The sequence below is a fragment of the Callionymus lyra genome, chromosome 2 (assembly GCF_982586985.1).
Source record: "Callionymus lyra chromosome 2, fCalLyr1.hap1.1, whole genome shotgun sequence".
Lineage (NCBI taxonomy): Eukaryota > Metazoa > Chordata > Actinopteri > Syngnathiformes > Callionymidae > Callionymus > Callionymus lyra.
In genome coordinates, this window is record NC_141819.1 from 39,087,246 (window position 1) to 39,106,853 (window position 19,608).

Sequence of the window (19,608 nt, forward strand, 5' to 3'; positions counted from 1 at the left end):
GAGCAGATGAGTGAGGGTTGCCTCGGAGTCGACCCCTGACCTCCGCCATGAATCACGGGGAGCCTCCCTCTCTGCTGGTTATGTGGGAGGAGGACGCTCTCGAGGTGAAACTTGAGTGTGACGACTTCACCCGGAACGTTGCATAACGTTCACAGCAGCCGTGACACAAAAGTAATCACACGTCCAGAGGAGGGAATGAAAGATGGAAAAAGTCTCTGAGTACTGGGTGAAGAAGAAGAGCCGCTTGAAGTCACTCCTAGAATGGATTAGTGTAGGAGTTTATTTTTCTCTTTGCGTTGAATCATTTTTGGGAATCATTTTATTTAATACATTGTATTATTGAAAGGGAAAATTCGTTTTTGAAGCAATATATTCATAAAGAATTAAATATTTTTAAAATTACATTTTTTAGACACAGTTCCATATTAATGATTCAAAAATACATTCAATATTCTTTTTAATTAAATATAACAATATAATAGTACAGTAAATGATTTAAGATGAGAGGGAAATTTGAATTAGAATATCAAACTCTATAAAAACAAAAATAAAAACATTTTAAAAAATATTTATTATTTTTCGTTCAACTATTTTAAAGAGAACAAAACTAATTGGACTATTCGTTTAAAAAAATATTTACATTCAAAATAACATTTCAATCAAATAATTTAAAGTTTCAACATTTGAATTGTCAAATTGAACTATTAAATATTCTGAAGGCACTGATCTACTTCAATACATTCTTCTCTGACCTCAAAGTTCATCCATCGACCCTCAACCACAAATGTGCAGCTTTGTCCTGCTGTTCTTTCAACTCTTTTGCTGGCGTCAGGTTTTCTCTGACTCTTCTGGAGCGACTTCAGTGATGCTTCGATTTCATGTGCAGGTCGTTAATCTTTCAATAAGACTCATATCCAACTTTGTTGGTCTGTCGGTCCTCTGGGGTGAGAAGATGTGGTCGGGCTCACAGACCGGCCCTGCTTTGTGATCCGCCGCCTCATGTGTGAGTGAAACGCTCAGCTGTGGTCTCTGGTCCCTCTCAGGTGCTGCCAAGCTGTACGCCTACTGGATCGTGGTGAACTTCAGAGAAGCCTACAACATGTTCGCCGTCAACGGGATCCTGTTCAACCACGAGAGTCCCAGACGAGGTGAGCCCGACTATGCTTCTGGGTTTGTCCATGAAAATATCAATACATTTCTTTCTTTCACAATACTTCAACAGCTATATATATATATATATTTGTATTCCTATCGTGGTTATTTTATGGGTTATAATTCAAATGAATTATGTATAGAATATCCTCCTTTTCATTTTTGTGTTGCAATTAAAGTTTCAGTCACTAGTTGGCAGCAGACATTATGTCCTCAGCAGCTAAAGGAACATTGAAACTCTCTGAGACCCTGGCGATGACTGAGGACCAGAGGTACAGTCGACTCCAGCAGCTTTTAAAGCTGATGTTTAGACATATTTTGGTGTCAAAAAAGCAGACTTTGTTAGGAGTCATGTGGTCTATAAATTCTGCGACACCAGATAAAGTATAATACTACAAATATATCCTTGTTCCTACAGTATCAAATGCATCACAGTATAATTTACTTCACTCCAACATTGAATCCCCATTCACTTTACTTGGTCACTACTTTTAACTCGTAATTTAATTTCCTTGGGTTTTCGTGTTGTGGATCCTTAAAAAGGCTTATAATTCATGAATCTACAAGCAAGGTCTTAATTGGCATTGAAATCTGTTAAATCTAATTTTCAAAAGTCTTAAAAATATGAGCGCACGTTGGGTAAGATGTTAGTTTCACTTCTCAAAATATCTGGTAATATTTATTTAAAAAATAATGAAAACATTAACACAATCACAATAGCAGAACTAACTAACAAGCTAACTACTAACTGGAGCTGGGACTCTCAGTTGTACTTCAAGTTGTTCTACTTGCGGTTCATGTAGCAACTTCGGAAAGAGACGTTTGCTTTGGGCACCATCAGGGAGTGAAAATTAATTAGAAATTCGATGTCCTACCAGCATTTTTCTGACTGAAATCGATACTAGGCAACAAGTAGTATTATTCAAGAAATCTTTTAAAATCAATATTTCAATATTTTAAAATGTTAGTTGATTCTTGATTTGGTCTTAAATTTCATTTAAAATAATAACGTTATAAAGTCTTAAAAGGTCTTAAATTAAACTTCCCTTAAGCTGTAGGAACCCTGTAATGGTTAATGGTGTCACAGGTTCAATCTCATCTCCACATTGTCGATATTTCCCTGAGCAAGGAATTTCACCTCCTGATGATTCTTAAACTGGTTCCTAAACTCCATTAGTTTGTGTGTTTGTGCACCTGTGAAGCACTGGTTTTATCTTTCAACCTTTTCTTTTCTCAGCTGTTTCCCTTTGAAACTGAATCAATTCCTTTGAAACGATTGAGCAGTGACAGGCTCCACACTGGGGCGTCGTCTGGACACGTCCATGTGTGTGGAGCTAAATCACAGTCAAAATCTTTTGGTTTGTTTCACATCAAAAACTTTCCAGAAGCACTTTTTTTTTCATCAGATTTAAAAAATGGGCATTTGTTATCCAGTGTGCGAGCTGTGCCTCGTAGCAGGAAACGGCACATTCATCAACATCTGTCACAGAATTAAGTTATGTTTTCACGTCAGCACAACATGGTACAGTCCTGGGCTGAGTCTGATGGTGACGACAATGTCGCACACCATCACACACACTAGGCTGAGGTAAGATGTTGAGTAAAGGCCTGCACTGGTTTAACCTAATTTGAACGCACCACTAAATGAGTCCCACATGACTGACTCAGTCGGCGACTCAGGTGTTTATGATTTGCCCCCTAATAGAGGAATCGGCCACGACCCCAGCCCAGGTCGAAGGTCGACCTGTAAACCCTAATAGGCTGCCACAAATAGAAGAACGTGGGAACCGCGGAAGAGTAGGACTGCCTCAGTTCTGGCAGCTTTCATTGTCTTTTCCATTTGTATTCTGTCTTCTTTGGGTTCCTCTTTTTTCACTTTTACTGCTTCTGTCATTTTCTGTTTTTTATTGTCTCTCCATTTACATACATTTGTCACTGACGTCTTCCAAAGTCATATCCACGTGCGTTTGTTAAGTTCTTTGCTGAAACAGCACAGGCGGGAATCAAACTCAAGCACAAGCCTTCAGTTGACCTGACACGCCCGAGTTCTGGAGGTCTGTCAGCTCTTCTCTCTTCCTCCCTCGTTTTCAGTCGTGTTGCAGCATTTCTTCCCTCCATTTATTTGGTGAATACTTTTTGTTTCCATAATACTCATTTGAAAGTCTTCATTAGCAATTACATAATTACTAGGGGTTTGTATTATCAACAAACTGGCGATACAATACGTATCACGACACATGGGCAATGATACGGTATAATGTGATACTGTAGTAACAAGGATATATTTGTAGTATTGTTCGAGTACTTGACTCTGGTGTTGCAGAATTTACAGACCACATGACTCTTGATGAAGTTACATCTGCTTTAATTTGTTTTGAAACCCAATATGTCCAGATATCAGCTTTAAAAGCTGCTGGAGTCGCCAGGACCTGGCAGGATTTCATTGTATCTTGAGGAAGCTTTAACAATAAACGCACTGTGAATTTTGGCATGTTAGTTAGGTATTTGTTATTGTGTTTGTTGGAGGAACTCGGAGTCACTCTGGACTATGGTTGGGTCCCGGGTTGTTCTCACTCCCGGTTAAGTTCTCTGAAGTCTCTTGACCCGCTTTATGTATTACCAGAGCTGGGAGACCTCTGGTTGGACATGGATACTATAGATTTGTGTGACTCAAAAGTCCATGTTGTGATTGACTACGATGACCTGCTGGTCAGAAATACTGGATTGTAGTCAGTCAAAGAATTCCGTCAGACGCTTTTGATTGACAGCTTGTCCGTCGACAGCGTCGTTCCGCAGCTTCACCTGAAAAGAAGGGAAGAGGAAGTTTGACACGGTTTTCCTCTGAGCCTCGGCAGGATTAGACCAGGAGCCCGCTCCCGTTCAGTTCTCGGACCAGTTAATCCCAGCAGGAATGTGCATCTGGTTCCTCTTATTCTTCCCGTAAACACCTGACGGCTCCACCAATCGAGCACTGAGCGGCCGGAGTCAAAAAAACAAGCCGATTTAAGTCCAGTGTGAAGTAAAGCAAACAGGCGACCACATCTGCGCCGCAGTTCACACCGCTGAGGGCGCTCCTCCAGCCAGCACAGCCACCAGCCACAACAAACAGTCTGCCCAGTGCCTCGAATGGATGAGGATTAGCGATTAGCCAACCTGCTGAACTCTCTGAATCACTGCAGAGCAAAACAACCGTTCGACTCAAGCCAATCGTTTGAGTGTTCATGTTTCATACCAGGGGTGTCAAACTCCATCACACAACAAGACAAAATCCTTCAGCCATCTGAAAGTCAGAGGCTGAACAAAATGCATACTTACCAATTGGTAATAGTAAGTCTTATTGCGATATTTTTTTTTAAGTTTAGACATCTAAACTGTGAACGCACAAAAATGGTCCAGGACCTGCTGCATCAGACACGACCATTTGTGCTGGTCAAGATGTTGGACTTTGCTATCGAGAGAACTACGCAGAGAGAACTAATACTCAATAAATGATTTTAGAAGACTGCGATTGTTAAGAAAATACTTAGCGAAGAAGAGGCAACAGTTGTGGAGGAAACTATTTAATACAAGGAGTGTATTTACTTGAAGCAAGGAGGAGATATTTAATCACAACAGGCAATGAGTTTTAAGTGTCTGAAGAATGCCTCAAGGATGCTTTCGTACTACAAGGATAGCCCCATCTCTGTCTTTGGTTCAAACCCTTTAAACTGATGCGAATCAATGCTGAGCCTCATAGTAACATCCCAAAAATATAAGGACCTGCCAGGGATTTTAAAAAAAGACATAATGCCTTATAATGATAATTTATTGTGAACTTTCATTGTTTCCTGAGGCCAGATTTTTGGAAGGATGTCCACCCTCCATGACAGTTTCCTGGTGATTGTGTATTGATCATGGGAATGCCTTGTAAATTTCCTTTGTTCAGATATTTTTCAGTCTGGTTGCGATTAAATTTTCATTTTGGGGACGGATGGGGTTACATCTGAAAGTCAGTGGCAGTGTTACCATGACAACCCTAGAAAAGTCTAGTCTCAGTGCTTTCTGTCTGTCAAGAGTGCGACCTGCTCAGACAAGCTTAAGTGACTCAGCCAACAAACATCATTGGAATGAAGATCGTGTCTTCATTTGGTCTGATTGACTCCCACAGACTTCACACACACCAAGCCAGGAGGGCATGCTTCTGCTCATGGCTAGTCATAGTCATCTACTGTAGTGGCTAAACCTGCTGCTAACCGTTAACAGTAGCTTCTTCTCTAAACGTTATTAGGGCTCTTCTCAATAACTTTCATTCTCTCTAAAGTGACTGGTCCTGCTCGGTCCCCTCCGTCCTCAGCCACCTGGAGAACCCTGCAGAAGTTCTGCAACTGCTTTGATGATCCAAACTGAAATCAAAGTCCACTCTGATCTGGAGGAAAGATGAATAAAAGCAGGATAAGGGGTCGTCAGACAAATTGACACTGCTTAACCTCTGATCCTCCTTTGACCCCCTGAGGGTGTCCTGGACAATCAGCATCACAGAACTGTCCCAGACCTCCTGAGGTAGTCTGAATAAGTCTTTCCAGGTGGCAGTGCCAGAACCACAAACCAGATCTTCAAATTGAATGTAACAAATTTGTGTGAATCACCTCTGAGCTGCAAACGTACTGGCAGAGGGGAACGTGAGTAAGTAGTGGAGGGCCCGGACAGACCCGGCCCGGCACAGAGGGAGGACTGAGCTCGAACAACAGACCTGTTGAGTAACGAAGCTGCCTAAGCCAAAAATCCGACTCCCCTCCAGTGGATCGGTGACTTCCCCCTCCTCACTGGGCCCACATACTGTGTTCTGGCCGGATGACACCTTCTCACTTGTCACCCCCCTCTTGTCCCAGCTGAACTAGCAACCCGAGTCTCACTCTTTCGGGCCAAAACAGAAAAGAAAACAAAAAGGAAGATTCTTTGGTTCTGACCAGATTTCTACACATCTGCTCGTGGTTCCTGCACAGAGTGAGGTGAGACGGCCACTGTAGCCCGGACCTCAGCTCGACCCCCACACCCCTCTTCCCTCCCACCTTGCAGTGCTGCTGCCAGTAAGGGAAGCACATTAACACCCGGGCCAGGAACAGGGTTGCTTTGTCCAGACACAGGCGGACCACTGTCAGACCCACGTTCTGGTCCACACCTCAAATTATGGCCGGCCAGGAACCGGTCCACTGCAAAGGGCTCCAGGAGAGAAGGACAGGTGTGACTGAGTTGTTCATGGCCTTGGTTGAAAACTGGTTCTGTAGACGGTCTTACAGTCAAGTCACTTCAGTCAGTGTCGCAGATCCAGTCCTTCAGAGCTGAACTGGACTGGATCTGTGGAGTTTCCCCATTCACGCTCCTGTCGTTTTAATTCTGCTCCAATGACTGATTGCTCAATGGAGCTTCTCTGGCAGAAGAAGTGTCTTGAGAACACTTTCAGCACCGCGGGGCCGAGGGGCCCAGGTAGGACTGACTCCTGCCCTGACAGGACAGTCTGAAGGGGATTTCCATTGAGTGTTTGTCGACACACTGGTTCTGCCTTTTTCAATCCGACTTGTCACTGGGTAGATCCATCTTTATCAGAATAGTCGTTATATCGACACATCGATGTCAAGCTCTCCTCTATCTGATCTGAACTTTCAAAGCTTTCTGGGCCCACATGATTCTGCTCAAATAAAAATGTTTCTGCTGATTCAGTCAAAGGGACTTTCCTAATATTAAGATGAGGTTATGGTCCCTGTCAGGGTGGCGGGTCAGCACACAGCTCATTTCGGTCACAAGCAGCAAATGTCTGTGGTTCTTCTTCTTTTCTGAGTTCTGCCCAGTAGGACTCTCTCCTCTCTGTCTTGCTGCGAGCAGCCGTCACCGCGTTATTGAACACGACGCGCTAATATTCAGTGTTGATTTTCATCTGTACCAGTCTGTGTTTGACTTGGAGAACTGAACCGTTTCTTTGCGGGAACCCGGAACATGACACCGAGTCGCGATGTTCTGCCAAAACACCAAAACCTCCTTCGACCCTGCTCGTGGCACAGAAACACTCTTTTCTGGGGTGTTTTCCCGCCACGTGTCCCGGCTCTGGGGCCACGTTCCTGGACCTCAGCAGAACTCAGGTGGTCCTGGTTGGGTGTGATCACAGGGGGAACCTACGGGGTAGAAGATTCACATTGAGCAGATAAAGAAAAAAAACCAATTTGCGGCTGAGAAAGTTGGATGCTGAATTTTGACCCATGTCGAAATTCAATCTGATCCCCTTCAGATTATCTGTTGCCAGGCTCATAGATGGACCAAATGATTTCATTTTGGGTTAAAAGAGAGTTATGGATGTGGCGAGAAATACTGCTGACTCTGCATTCTGAGGGAACAACAAATCTGCTGTAAGAAAACCGTCAGTTTATGGTCCTTCATCGGGTTTGTCACATTTCTGGTTTTCTCAGGTTCAATAATTTGTTTTGTTTTTTTGTGTTCAGGTTCAAACTTTGTGACTCGTAAGATCAGCCGCTCTGTGGCGAAGATCCACCTGGGACAGCTAGAGAGCTTCAGCCTGGGCAACTTGGACTCCAAGAGGGACTGGGGCCACGCCAGAGACTACGTGGAGGTAAAGAAAACACGCCGCTACAACCACACACACACACACACACACACACATATCTGCAGAGAGAGAGAACCGGTCGACTCCCTCACGTAGCCCTGTTCCCAGATATTCTGAGATCTGCATGAAGCCTCCTCTGATTCTCTGCCAGAATAGAAACTGGAGCTGAAGAAGCAGAGGGAGCTGCTCACTGGGAGGCCGAGGCTGCACTCTGGTTTCCCACATCTCATGTCCCTGCTCCCTCCAGAACACTTGCGCCGCCCCCTGACCGCCCGGGAAAGGAGGTGCTGGAGCGTTCCGGGGTCGATGACAGAAATAGTGTTTTGTGCTTGAGCATGGCCGCCCAGACTTGACTGCCACGTGGGTCCTGAAGTTCCTCTGAGTCCTGATCGGTTTCTGAGTCGATCGTTTTTTGCACGTAGTAGTGAGCAGTGGACCCAGATGTGGAAAGACCCTGCGTCACTTGCTACAGCGCCCAGACGTCACTACAGAACAGCCCACGTTTGATACATGAGTCACTCCCTTTTTTCCCCTAAAAGACCCAAACCACCGCGTTGTCGCATGATCTCAGAACAACAGTCGTTAGACATCCCAAATCCCACAGCAAATTCTATATCTTTGAGCAGTTACCCTTAATCTTAATGTTGGATGACTGGGTTTTACCATTCAGATAAGGGCTGTAGCAATACACAAATCTCACAATACGATAGATACAATACATTTTTAATACAAGGAATTTTCTAGAGCGCATCTGGAATTGTTAGTGGCACCTTGTGATTATTCCATTCTCTCTACATTGAATTAATAGAAGTAAAAACTAAATATATATAATCCATCACTTTTAAATCTTGGACAAAATGTATCAAATTTATGCAAGGAAAAGTGCCTCATTTATCGTAAATAAGTAACCAGTAGAGCTAGTAGTTTGTCATTGTGTCTGATTGCAGATTTATTCCTACATCCCTTATTCAGATAGTATATTACTCCTTAAAGATTTATCCTAGCTAAAAACATCGAACAAACAGAGAACTTTGTGCTCATAAAACTGCCATAATGGTAGCATTTGCGTTGTAGGATCACCCAAACACAGAGCAGATCCGCCTGCACATGAGTCAAGACCCAAGTCACAGCTTTTTAACTAAATACTACAGATTTTTCCTCTTTTTTTTTAAACAACTTCAGAAACAAGATGCTGTCAAGTGATAACGATTGGAAAAAAAGTTTGGAGTAATTTATATTGAGCTTGATAAACTAGTCTGATGATGATTTAATTTCAGTTAGAATGTTCACATTTTTGAGTCCCACTCAAAAGCATGTATGTCTGTATATCCATGTGATCACAATAATTAAAAGTCGAATTTAGAATATTTCAAATGTCCAAACTAAAACTTGATGATTACTCATTTAAGTATGTATTTAAATAATTGAATAAAATAATTTGTATTTTTTTTTTAAAGTTATTATTTTTTTTAGTAATTGAATTTTAAAAATCTAATATTTTCAAAAGAACAAAAATCATGCAACGCTCATGTTACAGAACGATTAAGTAGGTCAGTAATCTTTAGGTATTGTCTGATGGCGCTATTATACCATCATTTTTATATTGAATTTAAAATTTATCGTTGGGAAACCTAAAATTAGAACATCAAACTATATTTTTAAAAGGTAATTCATTTAAAAAATCCTTGAATGTTTTGATTAAAAAAAAAAAATCCTTGTAAATACCTTTTAATACAAAACGTGTTGATGGCAATGACACTGTATATTAATAGAAGGTTGTGGTCGAGCGCTGTCTCTGGAAAGATGGTTGTGTAGAGAGGAGAGATGCTGACAGAGAAGAATGAAGACTCGTCACAACCTTGAGGTGGAAGACTGGAAGTCGCCTTTTGAGGAACCAACCGAGGAGGTTCTGTGGACCAGCTAAGAGGATCTAGAACACTCCTGTGAACGTGAAGGGACAACTTTGTTATTTCAGTGTGTGTCTGCGGTCGTATGCGTGAGCTCCTTCGTCTGTTGCGTCCATGTCGCTGGACTTGAGATGCTCCAGGTTTCCTGTGGGAACATTCCGACTCTGGTGAATCAGACACCTCCTCGCTCCGAGTGTCTGATTTCGGAAAACAGTTTTGGGAAGCCAAACAGAAGCTGTGGGAGGGAGGGGGGAGTTGTGGGTCGGTGGTACGTTTGCGTCCAAATGAAGCGTTTCTGCTTACGACCATCAAAGATGTGTCAGCGACTCGTCGTCATGGCGAAACCCAACAGGCGTCGGCGTGGAAACAGAAGCGCGTGTGTCTGGCTCGCTCCACCCTGGCCGGGAAATTGCCGGTAATTGACTGCGGATGGGTTGTGTGTGTGTGTGTGTGTGTGTGTGTGTGGTGGGGGCATGAGTTTACCTTAACAATGTCTGACGGCGTGCGGCGAGCTCGCCGTCGCTGGGTCGGTATCGGATGTCTGCTTCTGGCAGCGGACCTGGACCTGCTCTCAGGGTTGGAGGTCTGCACTGAGCCATGTGACAACGCCACGACACACACTCGAGATACACAACTGGGCAAGCATCCTGTGATGAGAATGTAGGACCCCGGTATCATCAGGACCCCATTAACCTTCCTCCCTCACTTCATACAAGAATCTTGAAGATGCTATCGAAATTTTTTAATGAACTTCACTTTTTTACACATAGTTTAATTTTTATAATTCCAATTATTAAAAACTAAATCTGAATTCAACGTTTTTTCATTGGTAGCCTTTTAAATAATATATAAAAATGGCAGGTGGGTCTTTCACGCCAAACATTTTTACATTGAACATAAAATGCTACAAATAAAACATTGAATTTAGAATGAAAAATGATTGAAAAAAAGAATATAAAACTGTTTAAAATAAATAAATATTGAAAAAATTGGAATATAGACATTATTAAATGTATTTATTCAGAATAAAAAGCAATGGTTAAAAAATACCACAAGGTTCCAAATGATAAATGTCAACATTTTAAGTGTTAAATATAATCATTCAATATTATGACGACACTGATGAACTTCCATACACGGCTTCCTACTTAGATTGAACACTTGAACAAAAGCACAAACACACACAGGAAACAACACACACAAACAAGAATGTGGACACACAAATTAATAAATGTATAAACACATCATGCTCTGTTTGTGTGTGTGTGTGTGTGTGTTTCTATTGCTTGGTCAGAAAGCCTTGTGGGAAGATTTTGGATCCAGACTGAGACCAGGTCAAGCCTCATCGTGACGCACACACTCACACACACAAATACAAACACACATCTATGTCGACTGCTTCACTTCTATGTTCGTCACAGTCGCTGTGGACTCAACATGTTTGATCCATTTTGTCTTCATTAACCCATGAGTCAAAGCGAATCAATGCTGTGGAGTGGTACAGAGCAGCAGAAGATGTAATACATTGTGTTTGTTATAAAGGTCACATTGACACACACACACACAAACATACACAGGTCCTGGTTGGTGACAGCACCAGTGTTGGCTCAGCAGGTCCTGCGTTTTTAGATTTTATTTCGTTACTTCCTTCTGGAACTGAGCCAAAACAAGACATTTGTGACATTGATAAAAAGATGGATGGATGTAGTCAAAGTGTGTGTGTTTCTGTGAGTGTGTGTGTGTGTGTGTGTGTGTGTGTGTGTGTGTGTGTGTGCGCGCGCGCGCGTGCGTGTGTGTGCGCGTGTGTGTGTGTGTGTGTGTGCGTGTGTCCTGAAATAGTCCACCAGTGCCTCTAATTACTGCGGCGTACACAGGTGTGGAGCCTTCCTCCACCCAAATCTGTCAGGCACACTGCAGCCTGTGTGTTCCTTGCCTGGAGAACAGGAAGTGTATGCGTATGTGCGTTTGTGTGTGTGTGTGTGTGTAGGTGTGTATGTGTGTGTGTGTGTATGAGTGAGTCCAGACCACACTATTTGAAGTGTGTTAGGGTTTTGGGCACGGACACTCAGCTCCTTCGCTGACTGGCTGGAAACTCAATTCTCCACATCAGTCAGACCTGCCACTCATACATTATTCATATCATACGCACTCACACACACACACCTACACACACCCCCACAGACACACACACTCACACATACACTCTCACATTGGTGGAGACTAACAAACAAAGGACAAAAAACATTTTACTGTAATTATGAACAATTTTCAAGTTAATTAACTAAATTATATTTTAGTTATTTAGAACTTTTTCTTCTACACTAATCGTAACACCTATGGTACATTCTCTGAACACACAGCACACACACACACACACACACGTCTCAGTAAAGGTGGACTTTGTTCATGAGGTGGTTGGTTCTGTCAACGCGTCAGAAAGGAAAATGGCAATATAGTGACGGCTGAAGTAAAAATAAATTGACAAAAACTATAATATCTCTGTAATCAGTACAGTAACAGGAACATCATCTATCTATCCATCCATGCTGAGACATCTATCCATAAATCAGAGACATGAATGGATCCATCAGAGACATCATTCATTCACCGATCTGAAAAACTCATACATCCATTTTTCAGAGACATCTTCCATCCACCCACCCTGCGCATTCATCCAAGACATCCATCTATTAATCAGAGAAATCAATCCATCCACCCATCCATCCATCCATCAGAGAAATTCATCCATCTATGTATCCCTCAGAAACATTTGTCCATCCATCTGTCCCTCAGAGACACCCACCCACCTATCCATCAGAAACATCATTTAAGAAGCAAAATAATGACAGAAAAGTTTACTTTTCAACAGTGAAAAGTGTTCCATGGATTCTCCACTTTTCCTGTTTGAGGTCAGACCTTCTTCTTTTGTTGATGTATTTGAGACTTAAGTGGGAGTCATTTGTGTGTGTAGTGATTGATTGACAAAACTTATGTCGGATTCCTGAAAATATGGCTGTTAAGACTGAAAAACATACATGTTTTGAGTTGGAGCCAAGATTCAACATCCCTGGACCATTAACCTCTGTTGTTGAGGAAAAGGATTTTTGAACCGCACAACTGCTTGAGAGATTGAATCGACTCGCTGTCCTGTCTGAACTCTTGTTGCACCTTCTCCTTCAGATATTTCATTGTTGAATCTTTTTTGATAACTGTGCAGAGTGTGTTCAGGTCGGACATGTCGTTTGTCAGCAACAAGCGTTTGTTGGGACATTTGTCAGTCAACAAGTTGTCCATAACTTGGAATGGAGCCCAAGATTGGTCGTCCGTCTCCGACCTTCCAAGGAGACCTTGACCTCTTAAACCTGATAAAACATGGTATTAATAGGTCCTGCTGTTTATACTACAGTATATATAAATGTAATATAAATATAATTATTTTCTTTTGTTTCTTACCATCTGAAATGTCATTTGCTCTGAAAAAAAGATGGTATTTTCCCTGGAGTAACATTAACCTGTGACTCTTGACGGAATCTCGTTTCAGTCAAGTTAACAACAAAAAAATAAACCTGTAAACTAGTAAAAAAATAAGGGAAACACAAACCATATGATTTATTTTTACCATTTATATCTGAAGGAACATGACTATAACGCCGACAACCGCTAAAATCCCCCTCAGAACCAGGAACAAGGCCTTAAATCAGCCATGATCTAGATTATCTTCACCAAAATGACATTTATGTGAATTAAACTGGTTCATACAGACTTGTATCAAAAAGATCTCTTTCTCCAAAATTAGCTGAACTTGCCCTTCATGTTCCACTCTGCCCCGACTTCTCCCCGTGTGTCCTGACGTTTCCAGACCACAAATCTGATTCTCCGTCGCTTTTCTCAAGTCTCCCGCGGGCCCAAATCAGAGAGCCAGAACAGCCACGGGCCTGCTGCCGAGACCGCTGAGCAGACAGATGTGGAGGAGGAGCCAGCTACAGACGGCAACCCTCAGAGTGTTGTCGAGAAGCAACGTCAGTCTCTGCCCTGAATCAAAGTCATCTGAGACTCATCAGGCTTCGGCTAGACGGATCAAAACCTCCTGAACTCGCCCCAGAGAAGGTTCACTCCCCCTCAGTCCTCACCTGTTGGTCCACTCCAGCAGGTGGGTCTTTCACACCGGAGCCTCATCCGTCTTCATTCTCCCTCAGTTATTAGCTGCAATTACAAACGCTCCTCAGAGTGCATGAGAAACCCCGGCCCGCTGACCCGGTCCAGACTTGGACCATGACTTCCAGGGCCTCCCCCGGGCAGAGGGGAAAGGTCACAGGTTGAGTGAGAGGAAGGTCACAGCTGCAGTGAGAAGCCTCTGCCGGGTACAGTCCCACAACTGAGCTCTGAGGATCATGGGAACTCTGAGGAGACGATTAATCACTGTTGATGAGGTGGAACAGTGTGTGTGTGTATGTGTGTGTGTATGTGTGTGTGTGTGTGTGTGTGTGCTGTCTCTGTGTGAGCCTCTCGACGTGATAACACTTGGACCACTGGCACCTTATGGACCAAAACTTTCCTTGGAAACCACCCACACAAAACAGTCTGGCAGCTCTGACGTGTCTCCAGTGGCGACACACAACCTCGACTATAAACACACAACATACTCTTGTGACACACGTGTGTTTGTTGGTGTGTGTCTGTGTGTCGGCCCATAGCAGATTCACTGGTTCTGAAAGTGGTTACTTCGTCTCAAGTCTGAGCGCCTACACACACAAAATCACTCACGGAAAGAAATACACACACACACACCCACACACCCACACACACACACACACACACACACACACACACACACACACACACACACTCCCACTCCCCAGCACGGAGTGAGAGAGACACATGGACAGAGACACAGGTACACACGCAGAGACACACACACACAAACGGACACACACAGAGAAAGGGGAGATACACACAACCATTTAGACACATCCACACAGACGCACACACATACTCAGAGAGAATGATACACACACAGAAAGAGAGAGGGGTCTCATGACAAGTTGCCTGCAGCAGAGCATGTTGACACACATGCAGCAATTACTCAGAACACACACTGGGTTTGTGATATTTATGTATTACTGCTGACACACAAACGCACTGTAACACACACACATTATTGTTGTGGTCATTATTGACTCAATCATCGTTTCAGCGACTCGTCTTCTTGTGAAGACATGTTCCTCTCAGTGATTGTCTCCACACGTGCTCCAGACTTGGTTCTGATCCAGACTCGTATCCGACATGGTGACCAAAGGTCCATGGAGTTCTGCTCAACTTGGCGGACTCAGCAGGTAGATCTCATTGCCAGGTTTCCTGCTACCCCCCTAAGTGAGTCGTCAGTGGGGCGGCGACATTTAACTGTGCTCCTGGGTCGTACACCTCGGTTTGAAAGTCAGAGGTCAAATGTTGCCATGACAAGCTCATAAATAAGAGCCAAGGAGATGATGGTTCTCACTCCAGAGTCGTCTGAGCCACTGACTTACTGGACACACACGAGTTGTTGGACCAGCAGGGAGCCCCCCAGTGGACATGAAAGCCACTGCACACTACGGGGACATCTGAGTCTGCTCCTGGCTGGTGTTGAAGTTCTCCACTAAGCCAGTTCCAGACGCTAGCGGGAAAGGTGGGAGTCATTCATCAGGCAAGGCGAGTCATGTGTGAGACGAGCCGGCGGCCGATAAGGTCACATTCCTGCTCTTGTTTCCAGTGATTAGATTGGAGGAACAATCTCGCCAAGACCTGCAGGATATCAGGAGCGAGTGACCGCTTCCTGTATAGACAGGAAGTCGACCTCTTTATGAGGCTGTGAGGTGCTGTGCGAGCGAAAGAGTCACTTCCTTTCCAGAAGAATAAGGTGGACTATCTGAGCCAGCAGCTGACAGGCTGGACTCAATTCTGGACTTTTGCCCTCAAAACTGCAGCTCCTCCACCCTCAGGTGAAAACACATCTGACCAACAACTTTAACCTTGGTTTGGCCTTTAGTGAGCCGCTGTTCCCTAACCTTTCAATTTTCTTTAACTTCCTGTTCACTCAATGCTGTCCTTCATAATTCCTTACTTTTCTGCTTTATAATCCTTCCCATTTCTCCATTACGCGTCCCCACTTTTCTCCATTATGTTCCATCAATCTTCCCCATTATGTTCTCTCACATTTCTCCTTAATGTTCCGTCACTATACTCCATTATGTTCCCTCTCTTGGCACTTTAAAGTTCCCCCAGTTTTCTCCTTAATGTTCCTTCACTTTATCCTTCATGTTCCCTTACTTATCTGCTTCATGTTCCCTCACGTTTCTCTCTAATGTTACCTCTTTTTTCTCTTATGTTAGTCACGTTTTACTTCATGTTCCCTTACTTTTATTCTTTGTATTCTTTTATTCTCCATGGTCCCTCCTCTACTTTGTCAATCATGTTCCCTTACATTTCTTAGCAACTTTTGTTCCCACAATTTATCCTTTGTGTTCCTTTTCCATCACTTTTGACTGACTTGTCTCCTGTTACATCAGACTCTTCTGATGTGTTAAAAAATTAAGTAGACACTTACCTCCCCCTTCTGCTTCTTTCCTCCCCATAATCCTCGTCCTCCCCTCTGCTTCCACGACTCCCTCCATCACTGCTTTCCTCCTCCATGTTAGCTGGTGGTCTCTCTCTCCATGCGATTGATGGTTTTCTCCATCCAAAATAGAGGACTGACGCAATTCTCCAGAGGCAGGGAGGGGGCGCTCCCCCGCATTCATGCAGGGAGATTGTATGTTTACAGGGAGGGTCGATCTGCAGGTCACCGTGGTGCCTGACCCACTCCAGACCCCCCCACACACACACACTATTCATGGTCCAGGGTCAGAGGTGAGGAGGCTCATCGGTGGACACAGAACTGGGAGTGGGGCACTGAAGGCATCACACAGACAGTAAAGACATCATAGCCAGAGTCACTGATATGGGAGTTGTAAAGTGAGGGAAGATTAACAAGAGAACAAAAGTGGACAAATACGAAGTTCAACTAGTTGTCAGGGAAAATGAAGAAAAGTGTGGGTAAATAAAGGAGAAATGTCAGGGAACATAATAAAGAAAATTGGGGGGGGGGGGGGTGGATGAAGGAGAAAAGTGATGGAATGTGAAGGAAAAAGCGAGGGAACATGAAGGACAAAATTTAGGGAACATGAAGGAGAAATGTGAGGGAATGATAAGGAGAAAAGTGAGGGAATGTCAAGAGGAAAAGTGAGGGAACTTGAAGGACAAAATTTAGGGAACATGAAGGAGAAACGTGATGGAACGATAAGGAGAAAACTGAGGGAATGTCAAGAGGAAAAGTGAGGGAACATGAAGGAGAAAAGTAGGACAACATAAAGGAGAAAAGTAAGGGAACCATAATGGAGAAAAGTGGAAGAACATGAAGGAGAAAATTAACGTTACATGAAGAAGAATTAGTATGGTAACCATAATAAAGAAAAGTAACGTAACATTAAGAAGAAGAAAGTATGGTAACCATAATAAAGAAAAGTAACGTAACATTAAGAAGAAGAAAGTATGGTAACCATAATAAAGAAAAGTAACGTAACATTAGGAAGAAGAAAGTATGGTAACCATAATAAAGAAAAGTAACGTAACATGAAGAAGAAGAAAGTATGGTAACCATAATAGAGAAAAGTAACGTAACATGAAGAAGAAGAAAGTATGGTAACCATAATAGAGAAAAGTAACGTAACATTAAGAAGAAAAAGTATGGTAACCATAATAAAGAAAAGTAACGTAACATTAAGAAGAAGAAAGTATGGTAACCATAATAAAGAAAAGTAACGTAACATGAAGAAGAAGAAAGTATGGTAACCATAATAAAGAAAAGTAACGTAACATGAAGAAGAAGAAAGTATGGTAACCATAATAGAGAAAAGTAACGTAACATTAAGAAGAAAAAGTATGGTAACCATAATAGAGAAAAGTAACGTAACATTAAGAAGAAAAAGTATGGTAACCATAATAGAGAAAAGTAACATAACATTAAGGAGAAAAGTGAGGGAACTTTAAAGAGAAAAGGGAACATAATAAAGCACAGTAATGTATGACAAAAGTGAGAGAACATGAAGGAGAAAAGTTAAGGAACATAAAAGGATAAATATGGAGAAAAGTGAGGGATTATGAGGGAGAGGAGGATAAGGAGGATAATGAAAATTGAAAGGTTAGGGAACAGCGGCTCTCTGAAGGTCAAACAAAGGTGAAAGTTATTGGTCAGATGTGTTTTCACCTGAGGGTGGAGGAGCTGCAGTTTTGAGGGAAAAAGTCCAGAATTGAGTCCAGCCTGTCAGCTGCTGGCTCAGATAGTCCACCTTATTCTTCTGGAAAGGAAGAGACTCTGACAGTGAAGGCACCACAGCCTCACACACACTGATTTAGAAGTGAGTGATTAGTCTAGCGCACACACAGACACACACACACTGATTTAGAAGTGAGTGATCAGTCTAGCGCACACACAGACACACACACACTGATTTAGAAGTGAGTGATTATTCTAGCGCACACACAGACACACACACACTGATTTAGAAGTGAGTGATTAGTCTAGCGCACACACAGACACACACAGATGTGCTGTATTAAAGCACCACACAGTAGCGTCACCCACAGTCTCTTACTGCTGATTCAGCGCTGCAGGAGTCGCCCCACTTTTACGACACAGGTGCTACACACAGAAACACACGCACAAACACCAGGACTCGATCTAGCGTCCATCCATGTCCAGGCCGTACAAGTCAAACCCACTTGTCACTCTCTCTCTCACACACACACAAACACACACACATGTTGTGTCACAGTTCACCCCTGAGGGCCTGCAGAATCCAACAATTCCTCGCCGCCAGTGTGTCCTCATCTGATTCTGATTCTGGCTGCGTGGATAGAAAATGACAAAAATGTCTTTCATTTTAACTCAATATGTTCCCTCTCTCCTCCGGGAATGTACCCGGCATTTCCTGTACCGGCCCAGTTTTCCAATAAGGCGGCTGGTATGCGCGGGGCGGGCTGCTCTCGCACCCGAGGAGTACCAGGAATATGATTCCACAAAACAAGAGTTCCTAGAGGGAGCGACGGCTTGTCGCTGCGCCACGTCGACCCAAGTGTGAATCTCCGAGGTTTCATCCAGTGGTTCACGAGCTGAGAGGTCGGTGACCTCTGACCCCCGATACTCATGTAGGAACGGTATTATAGATGTGCCTTTCCCTCCTGGATATTGACGCTCCACACGTGTTCCTGCTTACTGTGTCTGTGTGTGTTTTTAACTTGTTTTAGAGGCCAAGGTATTATTGTGAGGATTTCTTATTTTGTGTTACTTTATGTATGTATTATGCACATTAGAGAGTGTACATGTTTTTGTGTTTCTTTTTATAAGGGATTGTGTGTTTGCATATGTTTTTATATTTTGTTTGTATTGTTTAATACGAGGTTGTGTTTTTTAATGGGTTAACATGTTAACACGACACACAGACAGTTGTTTTAACATTACAGAGTAAAATAATAAAATTTAAAATTATTTTATTATAAAAAATACCCTTGAATAAAAAAGGGACATTATTGCCATTATATAGTTGATTAATACAAATAAAATGTATCACAATAAATTAAGAAGATGTGTGTGTGTTAACTAAAAGAAGATAAAAACGTTTTATTTTTTAATGTTTACAACTATCACTAATACACTTTATGGTTGAAGTGTGGTGTGTTCAATAACGTAGGATCAGCTTTGGTGCATTCAATAGCAAATCCACAGAAAAAAGCAAAATAAATATCAAGGTAGTAAATAAATAAAGAACAGATTTTGTATTGTGTCCTTGAATCTTTAAAAAAAACAATAATAAGATAACTTTGAATGATGTTTGACATTTAAAAATACACTTTAATGAAAGAGCAATTTAAATCAATGTGCTC

General features: G+C 42.7%; 1 protein-coding gene across 1 annotated transcript in view; it reads left to right on the plus strand.

The window, feature by feature from the left end:
• Positions 1-19,608, plus strand: part of gmds (GDP-mannose 4,6-dehydratase) — a 43,246-nt gene that overhangs the window by 13,630 nt on the left and 10,008 nt on the right. The window contains exons 6-7 of the mRNA XM_087785114.1: positions 1,044-1,148; positions 7,623-7,750. Coding sequence (XP_087641240.1) covers positions 1,044-1,148; positions 7,623-7,750 — 233 coding nt within the window. The remainder of the gene's footprint in view (positions 1-1,043; positions 1,149-7,622; positions 7,751-19,608) is intronic.